The sequence below is a fragment of the Plectropomus leopardus genome, chromosome 7 (genome assembly GCF_008729295.1).
Source record: "Plectropomus leopardus isolate mb chromosome 7, YSFRI_Pleo_2.0, whole genome shotgun sequence".
NCBI lineage: Eukaryota > Metazoa > Chordata > Actinopteri > Perciformes > Serranidae > Plectropomus > Plectropomus leopardus.
The window spans coordinates 792,347-810,225 of record NC_056469.1 but is presented as its reverse complement, the minus strand read 5'-3'; the positions used below and the strand labels follow the sequence as shown (position 1 = coordinate 810,225).

Sequence of the window (17,879 nt, the reverse complement as noted above, 5' to 3'; positions counted from 1 at the left end):
CACGATTATTTTCTAAATAAGTCATCATGTAGTGCTGATGAATATTCTTACTTGGTGACATGCTACAGGCATTATATGTGAGTGCAGTCACAGTGCAGACGCTCTTCTTGCTTGCTCTCTGCTTAGCTTTTATTTTTCCTATTTTTTTTCCTTTTTTTTCTTTTTGTCACAAACTCTAACACATTCAAGGAGGTTCCCTACAATGATGAAATCATTTGGAGGATAATCTTTGACATTTTTTGTATCGGGATTATCCACTTTTTTTTCAGAGGAAACTAGGTGTATTGATACAGAGCCATGGCAAGGGATGGCTCGGACCAGTGGGAGCTGCAATCTGAACAGACCCTGTGTTACAAGAATGTGTTGAATCCTGTAAAATAAATCCTGTAAAGCCAGAAATGCTGGAAATATCTACAGGGAATCGCTGTGCTACAGACGAGGATTTTTACACTTGAAGCAGAAAGAAGACTTCATGAGACACTCCCAATAACATCCAATGGTAAGATAGCTAAGTCTACCTCAAAAATTTTAAACCTGGATGACACAGTGTCTTTCCCAAAACTTGCTAGAATGGGACCCGAACAGACTGATATCACTGCCGCCTGGCATACACTTGGTGCTAAGCCAAAACAGAAAAGAATCAGAAAAACAAATGCTGGTATCACAGGGAGAATTACAGCACCGCCAGGCATACAGCTAAGAAACAAATATCAACCACTGTCTTAACTAACTGTGAACAAGCCAGAGAGCAATTTTATAAATGGGAAGCAGGAAATTAACAATGATCAGATTCACAAGGGGAAACGTGTAATTTGCTAAGGCATTAAAGAAGAAGAAGCACAAGGCACTCAAGGACAAAGGATCTGTGCCAGAGGTAAGGGCGAGAGAAATCCTGCTTGTGGGTGAAGGTGCTATCAGTGCTGTAAACAATGAGAGGATCATCACATGCAGCTATCCAAGTGCTGAGGTCAGTGACATAACTGGACTTCTTTCCCAAGAGCTGTCAAACCACCCTGGAATCAAACAGGTCATCGTGCATGTGGGAGCTGTTGACGCCAGGAGAGGAGAATCTGAAGTTTTAAGAAAGGATTTAACTTTTTAACAGACTTGACAAGCTGAAAGTTCAGTCATTCATCAGTGGGCCTCTCACAACAATTGACAGAGGGAGCAATAGGTTCAGTCGCCTCCCTGCTTTGAATACTCGGCATTTTAATGTCTGTGAAGGAAGAAACTTTATTGGTAACTTCAACCTGTTTTGGGAACGGGTGAAGCTCTTCAACTGAATGGGTCCCCACCTGAATGGATGTGGACTGATGTGCCTGACAGACAATCTCCTCCACTGTCTGAGGAAGAAAAAACATACCAAGCCTCCTCTCCGTCAGCCAAAGTCTCCCCTGCAGAGGGAGAGCCAGCCCCAGGATAAAAACTTGAAAAATGACACTGCTCCACCTGCCTTCCCTGTGAATTTTCCTTCACCACCCCTACCTCGACCCCAGCCCTGGATCTCATCATCACCCAACCCCTGCCTCTGACCCCATCACCAACCCAACCCCAGCCCCGGATCCCCCCACCTGTATCTTCACTCTCCTCTGATTGTCTGACATCCTTTCCCTCCCCTGTCTCACCTCTCAGTTCACAAGCCAGATGGAGGACTTGGTAAAGTCTGGGATTAAAATGATCCCACTCACCCTAGTATGGCCAGATCTCAGGCACTGTGATCACCCGTACAAAACCCACAAACACCCACCCAGTTTACCTGCCCCCAAAAAGCCTCCCAGGTGCCCTGCCCCTCCCTCCTCAGCCACACATAGTCGGCCACCTCGGCCTGCACCCAGACTCCTGGCTTCTAAGGCCTTAGGCAGCACAGGGTCATCTGCTATCACTGTGTGCAGCCACTAGGACACCCTAGGCCTCTACTGTCCCAGAACTGTTCCTCATTATCTGTCCTTTAGCAATCTGAGGCTCGGGGAGAGAATAAACATCCTGAGTACAATCGCTCCAGTCTCAAGGCAAAGAATAGATAAGAGGGTGACAGTAAGATCCTCCAATCCTAAAAATCTGATTCAAATTCCCTGTCAGCAGAGGATCTCAGGCCCTGCTCCAACAAACACTAGCTGTACTTAATATCAGATCCTTGGGTAATAAATCACTGATTCAATCAATATCCTGCTTGTGGGTGAAGGTGCTATCAGTGCTGTAAACAATGAGAGGATCATCACATGCAGCTATCCAAGTGCTGAGGTCAGTGACATAACTGGACTTCTTTCCCAAGAGCTGTCAAACCACCCTGGAATCAAACAGGTCATCGTGCATGTGGGAGCTGTTGACGCCAGGAGAGGAGAATCTGAAGTTTTAAGAAAGGATTTAACTTTTTAACAGACTTGACAAGCTGAAAGTTCAGTCATTCATCAGTGGGCCTCTCACAACAATTGACAGAGGGAGCAATAGGTTCAGTCGCCTCCCTGCTTTGAATACTCGGCATTTTAATGTCTGTGAAGGAAGAAACTTTATTGGTAACTTCAACCTGTTTTGGGAACGGGTGAAGCTCTTCAACTGAATGGGTCCCCACCTGAATGGATGTGGACTGATGTGCCTGACAGACAATCTCCTCCACTGTCTGAGGAAGAAAAAACATACCAAGCCTCCTCTCCGTCAGCCAAAGTCTCCCCTGCAGAGGGAGAGCCAGCCCCAGGATAAAAACTTGAAAAATGACACTGCTCCACCTGCCTTCCCTGTGAATTTTCCTTCACCACCCCTACCTCGACCCCAGCCCTGGATCTCGTGCAGAAACACTCCTTCTGTAACGCCCAGAAAAGGGAGTGCTGGAAAGCAGAACGAAAATGATGTAGGTCAAAGCTTCACATCAATTTTAAAATCTATAAGGAAAACATACGCATTTATAATTTGACCTTGAGAAGTCATTTTTCTCTGAGATCATCAACAGAAACAGTAACAATTCACGTGTGTTCTTTGCTACAAAGGACAGCTTAACTAACCCTCCAGTTCCAATATCTCCAGAACTAGTTTCCACCAGCAAATGTAACGAGTTTGCAGACTTTTTTAATAGCAAGGTTCAAGGCATCAGACTTGCAATTAACTCTTCAATGCCAAAGAATAATGAGCCATCACTGCAGGCTTCACAAGGTAACTTGCTAAGTATGAAACAATTTAAGGCCATCAGTGACAAATCACTGGAAGAAATTATCTCCCGTCTCATTTCCTCCGCCTGCTGCCTTGGTGTTTTACCCACTAGCTTCCTTAAAACTGTTCTGAGCAGTCTGAAACAACTCACTCTTATATTTAATCTGTCTCTCCAATCTGGCACTTTTCCAAATGCTTTGAAAACTGCAGTCATCAAGCCTCTTCTAAAGAAGAGCAGCCTGGATGCCACTGTACTGAACAACCATCAGCCGATTTCAAACTTACCATTTTTTAGTAAAGTTAATAAAAAAGTTGTCCACCAGCAACTTAGCTGCTTTTGAAGACTAAACAATTGCTATGATAACTTTCAGTCAGGATTTCGGTCCCATCACAGCACTGAGACTGCACTCATAAAGGTAATAAATGATATCCACCTTAACACCAATTCCGGCAATTGACACAGTGGACCACACAATTTTATTACAAAGACTAGAAAATTGGGTCGGACTCTCTGGCACTGTCCTTAAATGGTTCAAGTCCTATCTTCATGACAGGAAGTACTTTGTCTCAATAGGAAACTATAAGTCAGAGAAGATGACTATGACATGTGGGGTCCCACAGGGATCCATTTTGGCACCCCTCTTGTTTAATCTCTATATGCTTCCATTAGGCCAGATTATGCAAAATAACAAAGTAGCCTACCACAATTATGCAGATGACACACAGATATACATATCACTTTCACGTCTGTGTCACTGTATTGAGCAAATCAATGATTGGATGCATCAAAATTTTCTTCAACTCAATGGAGATAATACTGATATCATTGTCTTTGGGCCACAGAAAGAAAGGCAGAGTGTTCGCTCTCACCTTGAATCCCTCTTTCTCATAACTCAGAGTCAAGCAAAAAAGCTTGGGGTTATCCTGGACTCTGATTTCCACAGTCACATCAAATCAGTAACTTCATCTGCCTACTGTCATATAAAAAACATTGCCAGAGTCAGAGATGAGAGATCTTGAAAGGCTCACCCACGGCTTTATTTCTAGTATGTTATATTACTGCAACAGTATGTTCGTAGGCCTTTCAAAACGGCAACTTCAGCTTATTCAGAATGCTGCTGCGAGAGTCCTGACAAAAACTAGGAAATATGACCACATAACTCCAGTCCTAAAATCCTTACACTGGCTACCTGTCACTCAGAAAATTGATTTTAAAATCTCACTACTAGTCTACAAATCAATCTGTGGCTCAGCAGCAAAATATATCTCTGACATGCTTGTGACATATGAACACTCAAGGATCCTCAGAACATCAACGGCCGGCCTACTGAGCATCCCAAGAGTCAGAACTAAACATGGTGAAGCAGCATTTTGTTATTATGCAGCACAAACCTGGAATAATCTCCCAGATGAGGTTCATCAAGTCCAGACTTTGATCACTTTTAAGGCAAAGCTAAAAACATTCCTTTTTCACACTGCCTACTCCACCTGCTGACTAACTAACTTATTTTTAAATTTGATTTTAAATCATTTTAAAATGATCTTTTTATCTTTGCACCTCTTGTCTGCACTTTTTTTTAGTAATTTAGTAATTGATTTCAACTTGCTTATTTTACCTCTTTCTTTTTTTATTGTAAATCTGTATCTTTTATTATGTTTTTATATTTTATTACTTTGTAAAGCACTTTGAATTTCCCTGTGTATGAAATGTGCTATACAAGTAAAGCTGCCTTGCCTACAACAGTGCAACTGTAGAAAGAAAGAGAACAAGAAAAAGAGAGAGACTGAAAGAATTGCAAAATTGAATATCGTCCTGTTCTTGTGGACATGTGAGGACCATTGCCTTGGCCAACCAATGTCGTAACGAAAGATATTGTCTTAGATCGCCCAAGCCTACCTGGAAGTCATAGTGTCGACCATCAAATGTCATGTAGTGGGGGTCACCTATTGCATGGCAGGTTGCTGTAGAAACATGGACGCATTCTCCGTTCACGCAATGTTCCTTTACTCGACATTTCATCCCCTCACAGGGATCTGGGGGTGGTGTGGGAGAGGAACCACCTATAGGAAATACAAACACACCATATACAGTACATATACAGGTGGCACCATTACAGATACATTTTAGTGTGCTGTCATTAAGTGCAGTACTTTTCACATATGCACTAAACCATATCAATTCTTTCTCGCCCTTTTCATCCAGAAATAAAGTGCCATCTCTTCAGTTAGTCAGAGAAAACATTATGCATTGTTAAGTTGGTATGTGGGAAAATTTAACTGAGATAATTAAACAATTTTACACATAAGGGTGTACTTTACGTCATTTGTGGCTTGTGCCAAGGTCCATAACCATCATGACTAGTGCTGGACTGAGTAGTTTTTAGTTTGAAGTTAAGTTTGCCTTTTTATGTTCAAATATCACTTTTATTCAATGTTTATAATGTATTTGTTCAAAACATGCTGTTTTTTGTCATCTTTGTAATAGTTTAGAGTTTATGCCATCAAAAAGTTGCTGGTTACATTTTATTATACCAACAGTTTAACATATTTCCTTGAATTAATGGCAGTGTTTGCCCCAAGATGAATGACGTTTATATGAAGCATCTCTCATCCCTGGCCATACAAACTAAGTCTAAATCAAGCGCCGAAATTGTCTTGTTTAAGCGAAATAGTCAATAAACTGTGCAAAATGGCTTTAAAATGCAGATAATCATTGGTTTTCTTTGATAATTTGTTCATGAAAATATTTTGAAAACCCATTCTTCTCATCCACCTCCAACTATTCAGTCTGAGTGACAGTAACAGTGCGTGCTGTGCTTGTGAGCTATATTCTAGCATCTATCTTTATGGTACTGGTCCTGATGCTGCATTATTGTGACTGTCACCTGTTAAAGGCATTTAAGTTATTAGGAGATGTATTATTATAGGAACTATGGCATTCTGGTGGACAATCTGCTACCCTGGAGCCTAAATGTACACAGGTGCAACTAACCTTGTGTACAGATTAATGTCAACTGTTGTATGTCTGTGTCATATTGTTTGTGCTTTATGTGTTTTTATTATGTTTTTACACTTGCTACAACACAAATTGTCCTCTGGGACAAATAATAAATTGAATTTTATTCATCAAAGCTAAGTCCACCAATAAATCAAAATGAACAACAATGATCCAATTTATAGCAGCTTTGTTGCCCCCTGTATTTTGCTCCAGCTGTGGCAGTTACAATGTTGCCATGGAAATAGCGGAGTAATAGGAAGGTGGAAGGTGTTCTGCTATGCTGATTTCAGCACTTTCCAGATGTCTTGTTGACCAATCAGATTGCTTGGTCAAAACTGCTTGTTGTATAATAATCCATTATTTTCAAAGGTGTGTGTATAGGAACCCTAAGTGTGTGTGTGTGTTTACCTTCAGAACAAACTCCAGCAATGCCATATGAATGGCGGTGTTGTCCACCGTAGGCGTAGACAAGCATTTCGGCATCACCTTCCACCATCACATGACGCTGCTGTGTCCCCATGGGGACATTAGACCACACCCAGCTCCTATCTGCCAGGAGGATTCTCCATTTTGGTGATTGGCAGCGTCCACTCACACACAATTTGACACTTCTTGCCCCCTCCCTCTCTGACAGAATAGAAACAAAATTTTGAAGTCCACCAACTGTATCCACAGCCCAGTCAGTGGCAGACCTGCTGGTAGGAGTCACTGTTATTAGGAACGGGTCATATGGACTGTTGTTGCTCAGAAGCAGCACCATGACTTTCCTGTTGCTCTTGACAACCATTGGCTGTTTTAAGGACACCCTCTGCATGTTGACATCCCCAGGTCTTCTTAGTCTCCTGTTGATGTAGGTGTTATTTTGTTAATTAGTTAGATAAGAGTAGTTCAAGTTTGCACAGAGCAAAAACATTCTCATTTACAGTAAATATTTCTGTTAAAATATATCAAATTAATATGCATCTTATAATATAGTTGGCCAGTACAAGATAAAACCTAATAAACAATATTAAATGTCCAGTGGATCCAGTTTGTTCAGTTGTCAGAGAGTTGACCTAACTATGGCATTTTGATCTTGTGATAACAATTGGTCATATATATGAGAGAGATCATAACAATCACCAAACCAAGTTGAGTCGTAGTGAATGTTTGTGTCAAATTTGAAGAAATTCACTCAAGGTGTTCTTGAGATATTGCCCTGACAAGAATGCGACAGACAAGGTCACATTAACCTTGACACTTGACCTGTGGCCACTATAATCTAATCAGTTCATGGTGGCATAAAAAATGTTTTCCTTGTTTATAACTTATGACCAATATAAGATGGAAACAAGAATACGTGCAGCTATTTTATTTTATTAAAGGATGAAAAACCTGAAAAGAAAACCAAAAAACCAAAACTGAATTCTGATCCTTCTTCTCTGTGGATTGAATGCTTAGGTTGAACAATGGGATGATACATTGTTATATCAGACGGAGGGACAGACCATGTCAGTGTATTATAATAAAATAATATTCAACTCAACTGTTTTACTGAGTGTAGGCCCTTTTGCAGTGTCACCACAGTGTTGCCTTCAACAGCCACTATGGCTGCCCAGTTTCTGGCCTTACAGTAGCCAGTCCTGGGTATAATGTATTCTTTGCCCAGTTGTGCCACAGCGGGGAGCTGTTCATACACATGGTCACAAAAACGAACCAAAGACAGACACTGGTGGCCTGCCAGCACAGCTATGGGCTTCTGGGATCGAATCTGCATGCCTGTCAGACTGTTATGACTTCGCACCAGGTAGGTATCATAGGGTGCCAAGTTAACTGTCACTGGCCTCCCACGATACCACCGTGAAAAACCCCTGAGCTTCACATTAGCATGAGGTATGATGGTGATCTTATTCTGGCTATTGCCATTAACAATAGCCACCAGTTTGTCCATGCAATAGGGGCCTCCTGAGGGTGTGTACACAAAGTATTCAGTACCCAGCTCCTCTACTGGGGAAATCACTGTGCCATCTCCTGTTGCTTTGCGTCGGTTGAAGGACACCACAGAGATTGCAGCACTGGATGAGATTCGAACCGCTGACTTTGCAGTAACAAACTGCCTCTGCAGCTCAGATCTACATGGCAGAGAAACCCAACGGCTTTCACCTGCAGAGAGAGTCAGCCGCTGAGAGAAACCCACTGAAGCCACCTGTAGATCACAGATCATATGTTTAGATTTATTGAACATTTATTAGCTACATGAAAACAAATTGAACATTGTCTTTTTTTGGAAATGCTAAATGAGCCTATTGCTAGTAAGAGTAATGCCAGATATCACAACACAGCACAGTCAGGCTCAGGTAAAGCACATCAGTGATTTCTAACATCTTATACATGTTAAAAATTATTTGCTGAAAATGTGAAAACACAAAAAAAAACTGTGTAGTACTGATATGTGTTATACTAGTTTTTATACAATAGTTATACTATTGCTAAACAGTTAATCACCATTTCTATGTCCAGGATGTTTTTTTGGCAGGCCTAAAAGCCTGCTTGATGATGTACAGGAACCATTCTTAACATAACCCCCCCCATCCAAGTGTCCATCCTTTCACAGTGGCTCCATCTTTATATCAGCTCCCTCAGTAAACACACAGTACTGCTCAGTTTTTCAACAGTTTTAAACCTAATTTTATATATTTTCCAATTCTTTACTCATTTAAATTTAGCTGGGTGGTAATAGTACATTTTTATGTGGTGTGACAGACTCTACACATATATTTTTGCTTTAACTGGACTTCAATTGACTCACAATTTTAGAGTGCAAAATGTTGCCACTTAAATGTACTAGTGCAGATCTCGCTAAAAGCAATACTGCTCGAAACTTTCTTGAGAACTACTCATATAAACAGCTTCACATTTTCTTTCTTCCTGAGCGATACATCATTGTGAGTACATTGAGCTGAAAATGGCTGTCTTTCATCTGGATAGAAACTAAGGAGAGGGAGCTGATACCCTTCCCACCAAAGTTATGTGCAAGCAGGTTTTTCAAACATGGGTAAACCTGCTTAATATGAATGACTGGCTTCATTGCCTCTGCCAGTGACCTCACTGCTTCAGCACACAAGTCTGCCTTTCTGTCAGTTTGTGTGTGTGTGTGCGACGTCAGGGACAGGCAGGAGAACAGGTAAACAATAGACAGCACCAGGAACAGTGGGCTTATTCAGTCTCTCTTTCAAACTTGGTGCAGATGTATTTGGAATAATGTTTTAGTGCTGCTTAGGTGGAGATGGACAGTAATTAATGAAGGCAATCTCGATGGTTGAGGAACTGAAATTACTGCGTTTACCCGCGTTTTGTGTTCTAATCAATGTCGATTGTGCGCGTTCTCCTTGCATTAAAAAGCCAGATGTTAGTGGGTGTTATCAGGTGTTCTGTGCAGTGGGAATGAAGCTTGAGTTAAAGGTCGCCCCTCACTTTTTACTTTTAGTAAAAATTACAATGCAGGGCTTTTACTGTACCTTAGTAATAATTATACTATTAATAATTAACAATTTTACTTATCATAAAGTTTGAGTTCTTCTCTATACCACGGCCAATACCAGCATTCCCAGTTAAAGAAAGGGTGGAAAGAAAGATGGTGTTTGCATTGGACCCCACATCACTGCCCTGATAAACACTGCTAAGTTGCAGCACATACCATGTGTTTTAAATGATCCAATCCCACTTCATCATAAAGTCGATAGTACTGAAAGATAATCAGATTTTCAGCCCAAGGCTGCACTACAGTAGCCCTGAGGGGCAATTGAGAATTTTTTTTTCCTGGTGATCCATTTTCCAAGATAAAAAAAAAAGTGTCATATGTGAAATAGAGTGGTTAAAAAAAAGTTCTCGAAAAAAAAAAACATACAGCAACAGAATTTTTCTTTTCTCACAAATTTATTTCTATTTCTTGCAAAAAAAAAATGTTTTTTTTTTAAGGCTGNCAGCCCAAGGCTGCACTACAGTAGCCCTGAGGGGCAATTGAGAATTTTTTTTTCCTGGTGATCCATTTTCCAAGATAAAAAAAAAAGTGTCATATGTGAAATAGAGTGGTTAAAAAAAAAGTTCTCGAAAAAAAAAAACATACAGCAACAGAATTTTTCTTTTCTCACAAATTTATTTCTATTTCTTGCAAAAAAAAAATGTTTTTTTTATGGTCTAACAGCCTTTGTGCAATTACCTTTCTAGACTATATTTATATATGTATATATATATGTGTATATATTTATATTTATATATATATATATATATATATATGTATATAGTTACCCTTAGAAAATGGATCACCAGGAAATTTTTTTCCTCACTTGCCCCTCAGGGCTTCCGTACTGCACAGTTGAAACATCAGGGAAGAAAATCATCAGAATTCATTTTACATTCTTATATTTGTGTTTTTTCCAGCTGCTGGCATCTGCATGCTGCATGAGTGAAAAGTGTAAAGTGATTAAAACTTTTTGGGACTGCATTTACTTAAAAATATAATTCTCACCTGTATGTGAATTTTGGCTGCCGAGTCCTGAGCTGTCAGAACCACATGGAGGCTGTGATCTTTTATAGTTCTGTGCTTGAAATTAGGAAGAAATGTGGTGATGAACTCCTTTCCTGTTGAACAACCATGGCATACTGGAGAGAGGAAAAGACATTTTGCAAAATAAAAATAAAGCGTTTAGACTTAATGCTCAGTGTTAATATTGTTGGCCTGCCACAGTAATACCTGCCAAGACTGCAGCACAAAAAGCCAAACACACCGTGAGAGGCTTCATGTTCATAGCTGACAGAGAGAGAGAGAGAGAGAGAAATAATGGTGAAAAGTCATTTTAAACCAATATACATGTTACAAAAATAATCAAAGCATCATTTGCATTCACTGTTATGGTCATTATTTTCAAAGTCACATTCTGTTTTTAAAACAGACACACTGAACAACATTTAGAATCATTAGATTGAAACCCACTGTATCAGACAGATCTTGTAATCAGGGACAAAAACTGTGCAGGAGGCTAAGGTTTAGTGAGGGGGTTAGAGAAGCAAAAAGACTATACTCTGAGAAACTCCAACAAAAATCCTCAGCTAATGACTTTACTTGTGTCTGGAAGGGGCTCAGACTGATCAACAATGGCAAACCTAAAGGCCCAGACACACCAAAATGACATCTGAGAACTAGTGGCAACGAAAGCCCGCTGCAGCAATGCATCACGTCGCCATGTCTCAGCCAAAAAGTTGCTCATGACACTCCAAACCGACATCTAACTTGCACATACATTCTGCTCCTGCAAGAGAGGAAATACCCATCCATACCAGCAGACGGGTCTGTCCTTAATTCAGTGTTGAAAGAACAAAGTATATTTAACAACAACACAAGATCTCAACGACTCAAGAAAAACCATCCTATCTTAAATGACAAGTTTGCTTTGTCCTCACCAGGCTGGTCTCCAATTAACCCTCAAATTGCACAAATTGAAATTGTGAATAAAAAACACGCCTAATGGAAACATCTCAATTTCGAAAAAAAAAACCCCTCTTATTTATTGCAAAAAAAGTGTTGTATGCTTGCATGAGGCGGTACTTCAGGTGATTTGAAAAAGCTATGTTTAGCAGAACTGCAATGAACTGTAATGAACACTTTTTTTGCTTTACCCAGTTCTCTGCACAGGTAGCCAGTTTATAATTAGCTATGTCTATGTGCTTGTCAGTAGGTACTGGCTCCCTCATGATGCAGCAGGTGCTGCAAGAGGGGTTATTGCATCACATAACTCTTCAAAAGTTGAGCGGATCATCTGGAAGTTTTGAATCCACAATTCCTCTGTAAAATCGTGGACTATCACCTCCCAGAAATCCCTCATATGTGGCCACTCCCACGTATAAGGGGCTCACCTTTCCATTATGGCTCCATAACACGCCTACATGGCCTTGGATTGAAAATAATGACGGCTAGTGCAGTGGCTGTAATAGAAATAAAGCTGCTGAGTTGCAGAACATCACTTTATGAAAACGCAGTCAACCTTGTATTTTACTGACATCTGCAAAATCTGCAATGTGCAAATCTGTAATGGAAACCCAACTATTCTCTCTTAACTTTAGCTCTTTTTTTTACTTTCCTCATTCTGTTCCCTTCTGAACGGCCAATCAGAGTGATTCCATTCATTGATGGGCTCCACTGTCACCTACGTCGATTCAGCATTTTGAACTGGCAGAAAAGAAACTGATGAGGGTTCAGGGCCAATGGTGCGAGACACACTGAATGCGTGTTTTAAAAAAAATCCTGTGTGTTCAGATAATGTGTTGACAAGAATGATACAAATGAAGTCACTGTGACCTTGACCTTTAATCTTTAAACACCAAAATCTATTTATTTCATCCAAAGTGGATGTTTGTGCTAAATTTGAAGAAATTCCCTCAAGGCCTTAATGAGAATGGGCTGGACCTGGGAAAACATAATGCCTCCATCCTCAGCTATTGCCAGTAGATACATAACAAACCAAACATGGTAATTCAACACATCCCCATTGAATGATACGAAATTTGATCCATACTTCAAGAATAAATGGATTTACTTTAATGAAGGATCAGCTAAAGCAGTGCTCATAGGAAAAATGATCTCCTATGTAACACATTAAAAAAGAGAGAACAAGAGATAGAAAACAACTTAGAGGGAAAAAAATGGAAGAATTACACACAGTGCTTATGCAGCCAATCCCACAGAGCAAACTCTAAAAGATATTAGAGAAGCTAAATTCCATCTTAACAATATCATCAGTAACACAAAATTCACTTTACAAAGATAGTGATACAACCATTTTGAACAAAATGAAAAATCTGGCAAATCAACTCAAATACAATAAAGACAACAATCAAAGACTCAAACATCATCAAAACTATAAATAATGTCTTCAGACAATACCACAGTGTCCTATACAGTCACAACAAGCAAAAAAAACCCTCAACAAATATAGAACATTTCCTTGATGGCATTGCATAACCATCACTGACAAAACATTCTAGATCCTCTCTTAACATCCACAGAACATGAAACAGCACTAAAACAAATGTCTGATAGTAACACCCCTGGACTGGATGAATTCCCCACTGAATTTTATAAACACATTTGGCAAACACTTATGCAACTATTCACTAGAATGGCAGATGAGATTAAAAACTCAAATCCAATTTCTTCACTGCTTAACACAAATTCCCTGAAAAAAAATTGACTCACTGCCCATGTTGCAGACCCATTTCCTGATTAACACAGATATCAAAATCATCAGAAAAAGCAGCAGTAACATCATTCACCCAAACCAAACAGACTTTATTAAGGGCAGACATCAAATAATACACACAGTCTTTTCAACATGATAAATAGATCCCCAAAAAACACAACTCTAAACCATAGCTGTGTTTCCACCAAGCAGGTCGGCTCAGTTCAGTTCGGTATGCATTTTCTGCGTTGACTTTGTGAAAAGTTGTACATGGAACTGTATGTAATCATCCTCAATTTTCATCACCCCTCTGCTTGAGGTACCTAGAACACTTGGGGTACTAATAGGTGGAGCTAACACGACAGTCCATTGATCAGCAGAGAATTAACACTCTGTGCTCAGAGCTGAGCTGTGGCTGCTTTGACCACTGTTCATACTGTGACATGTTTTTCATACATTAGTAAACTACAACTATAAAATGACAGGATGTTTGCAACCTCTAGCAGCAGCTGCAGACTGAGAAAATAATTTAATTCACTAGGCTGACTGCTAGCAACTTTTAAGGTGGAACATTTACTTGTAATGTTACTCAGTACATAAGATGATGACATAAATCCATCAACACACCTTGAATTTCAGTATGACGACTTTGACCACTTCATCTGTTTTCATTGTCTCTCAGCTCTGCAGTGGAAATGCTACACGGATCTAGAGTCTCGGTACATGCTCATATGGTTATTTTTGGTTCAAAAAGTACTATACCAAAAGTTTTGGCCAATCATCCTTTCACTAGACATGGAAAAAGCATTTGACAGAGTAAACTAGACATTCTTCAAAAATCTGTGGAAAAAAAAAACATTTTGGGAGAGTTATTTACTCAATGGATCAGAATATTCCACAACTCACCAAGAACAGCAATTATGACTACCAACTTAATCGCTCAACGCTCGACACTCACCTTCACTACTTGCACTTTTTATTGAACCCATAGAAACAACAATATCACAGGCATCCACGCCAATAACATAACACAAAAAACTAGCTTATATGCAAACAATGTACTTTTTTTCTTTCAAAATCCAAATCTATCAGTGAAAGAACTGATCTCTGTTTATACAAAAAAGTGGAATAAATGCAATATCCTGCCAATATTTGGAGATAGCTCTCCCACTTACTACTCACTACTGGCAACATCACATATTTAGGAATAAAGCTCTCCCTCAAGCTGTCAGACCTGTCTCACCGTAGCTTCACCCAATTACTACAAACAATATCAATAGATGACATTACCATTATTCATTATAGAACACATCTCTACAATGAAGATGATGATATAACCAAAAATAAATGACTCATTCACAATAGTCCCAACCCAACCTACAGCAAACAGCAACTCGGTGGACACACTACTAACAACATTTGACTGGAAAAACAAAACAAAACTAAAAAAAAAAAAAAAAAAAAACCCAGAATAAAGCTAACCACATTACAACAATTAAAACATCAAGGAGGCCTGGAAAGACCAAATTCCGAACAATACTACCGAGCAAATCATTTACAATACCGCAAATGGATCCGTGCAACTCGTCGCATCACCCACAGATTAATATAGAGCAAACCCAACGCCACGAAGACATACTTTTACTCAGTGACAAAATCAAACACTAACACTGCTTCAAAATGTATTGCCACAACTGACTGACAGCTTGGAGGAGAGTCAATAAAATAAAATAAAACACATTACACATATTATCTACTGCTCAAACACCCATGTAGCACAACTTCACCACAAATAAATGGGCACTAGTTGGCAATAAATGGAAAGAAAAAGGATGCACCTCCATTGCACCTTATTACAGTTTTTCTCGATTGCTAAGACACTGTAAATGAAACTGGAATCCACTTTATCTTCATCATCACCTTCTTAGCACAGCAAATGTCTTCTCTTACAAATGTGTGACACTTTGTCATTGGTTTCATACATTTTTCTCACCCTTTCTCAAAACACTCATCTCATGAAGAAACCCACAGCTCTATTGAATTAACTGTGTTAAAAAAGAGGAAAACATCTGTTGGCAGCTGACATAAATGACTTGCATAATTGTAAATCTCCCAATGCATCCTTGTAAAATTTCTTTGCACAATCCTTCAATCAGCAATCAGTCCTGCTCATCTATAAAATACATCATTTCTACATTGCTAGTTCCAAGCATGGATCAAAGGCATACACAAATGAATAATGACTGAGATGCTAAAAAATACTAATAAGAAAACTTTTTTTTTATTAGAAAATGTCTGTCTTTTGTCTACAGTATTTTAACAGGGCATCTCAAAAACAGTGTAAAAACGTGCAGAGTGCAGCAGAGATTGTCATCTCCAGTAAAATCATCTTTGGAGAAAAGAATAATGCTCATGCTGTGAGGTGCTTTCTTGCTTTTTTGGCACATACTACAACTATGTAAATCATCAACAAGTGGCACAGGCATAACCAGTAAAAACCAGTGCTGAACTGGTTCATACTGATAGCTGTATTTTGTATTTTCTTGCACATTGTGTGATGATTGATTGAAATAATGTATCTATTTGACCACAAGTTGTGCTGATTGATGGAAATATTTTGTTTTGTTGCATATGTTTAATGCTTTGAGAGCATTTTGCAAATAAACTGTGCCATTATGACCAGAAACTTTCAGTTTAGGCCTGTGTGTGAACGGTTTTGAAAATGATTCCTCTGAATGTACAAATGTGTTCAAGTAAATGAGAAAAAGTGTGACATGCTAGAAGCAACCATACTTAAAATACACCCAGTTAAAATATTCAATCAAGGCAAAAATAGATGTCTGTAGCACATACCTGGAACAACAACCACAACTACTGGATAACATTAATAAAATAGCATAATCAAACAAACTGCTCTCAAAACTGTATAATCTATTAGCTTTCGTAGACTCGACAGATGCATCCCACATTCCAATAGATAAATGGGCAAAAGACCTCAACAACAACAACTTGAGCAATGCAATAAAATATATACAATAACTATCAAATTAATCCTGCTGCTTTTGACCTAATACCACAACCTGAGTGTAAACGTAAGAATGTAACTTGAGAAACATGTATATGTATGTGGAAGTGTGAATGAATGTATATATAACTTTTACAAAAATGTGTAATACTACACCAAATTTGTGAAATGTTACAGTGTTTTGTAAAAATCCTATGGTTTTGTTGTTTTGTTTTGTTTTTTCCCCATCAAAGAACTTCTGGAAGTAGTTTTTTTTTTTGGCCGCTGTGAGGGTTCATGGACAGAGGGATCTCTCTGAGGCAAATTGTGATTTGTGAGAATGGGCTTTATTTGAACCGAATTGAACAGAATTGAATTTAATTGGAATGTTGTTATGTTTTAACCCCCAGGACCATCTTTAATCATCAGATTAATGGCAGATGTATTAAACCCTGAAACATTGTGACTCTGTCATTGCAGTCTGTCATGTCACTCAACAAAATGCCTGTGGTGTGTTCCATGTAATTACAACTGGTCTAGCAAAACTGGTTTCAATATGTAATACTAATTAGAGGAATGCAAAATCTGCATTTCGACAAGTCTATAATTAAGGATGTACTGGCGTTATGGCAAGTCAGATATGAGCCAATGTTAGCTCTTCTACCAGCTGAAATACAGTACAGGCTTTATCAGTAATAGCAGCAATAGTCATACTACTAGTAGTAGACAAGAGTGCCAGTAGTAATAGTAGTACTGACAGTAGCACAACCATGGGTGGTGGTATATAATGATTATTTTTCTTCTTTAAAGGAGTGTCTTTTAACATTTTTGCATTAGACTTGACCTACATTTGCTTTTAAGGTGTGGGAGGAAACTCCTCTGTCATAAAGACAGGTTGCTGCAAAAGGCAAAATGACTGCCTGAAAATACACATTGCTGTGAATCCATATTTGAAATTTTTTTTCAAGGAAAAAAAAGGTAATTAAACAATAAGTTTGGCTGGTGAATACCTAGGGTTTAAAGTAATAATGTACAGAGGGAAACAAAAACAAGCAGTAATGTTGTACTGAAGGAACCTGAAAAGTGTAATACCATAGTTTTAAAAATTCTTTAAACAGTCAGCTGCATGTCATTCATTGACTGTTGATAAAGCAAATATTTACGATTCCAACAAAACAAATAAGGACAGTCAAAGGTGAATAAAACCTGGTCTGTGTAGTCATAATAACGGAGAAAGAAGAATGAAAAAATTCCATCTTTTCCATGCATCTGACACAAAGTTAGCAACTTCAAACACATCAAAACCCAACTACCATTAAACAGTTGATAGAAACCTCTAAGTATATATTTAGTCATGAACTGCATTTCTTTACCAACAGTTACAGTTTCAAGCGACCATCTCTGTTACTTCACACTGCAAATATTGAACCAAAGGGATCCATACTGTACCTGTAGCTGACCATGAAGAGTGCCTGAGAGGAAGACGGGATGAAGGGATGCTTATATCAGTACGAGTGCTGGG

The 17,879-nt window shown here is 39.0% G+C and overlaps 1 protein-coding gene across 1 annotated transcript in view; it reads right to left on the bottom strand.

Annotated features, from left to right (window-relative positions):
- The window catches only part of LOC121945791 (IgGFc-binding protein-like), a 67,916-nt gene extending 50,037 nt beyond the window's left edge, over positions 1–17,879 (bottom strand). The window contains exons 1-6 of the mRNA XM_042490126.1: positions 17,807–17,879; positions 10,872–10,928; positions 10,647–10,780; positions 7,666–8,324; positions 6,548–6,981; positions 5,039–5,202 (exon numbers count right to left, since the gene is read on the bottom strand). Coding sequence (XP_042346060.1) covers positions 5,039–5,202; positions 6,548–6,981; positions 7,666–8,324; positions 10,647–10,780; positions 10,872–10,926 — 1,446 coding nt within the window. The 5' untranslated portion in view covers positions 10,927–10,928; positions 17,807–17,879. The remainder of the gene's footprint in view (positions 1–5,038; positions 5,203–6,547; positions 6,982–7,665; positions 8,325–10,646; positions 10,781–10,871; positions 10,929–17,806) is intronic.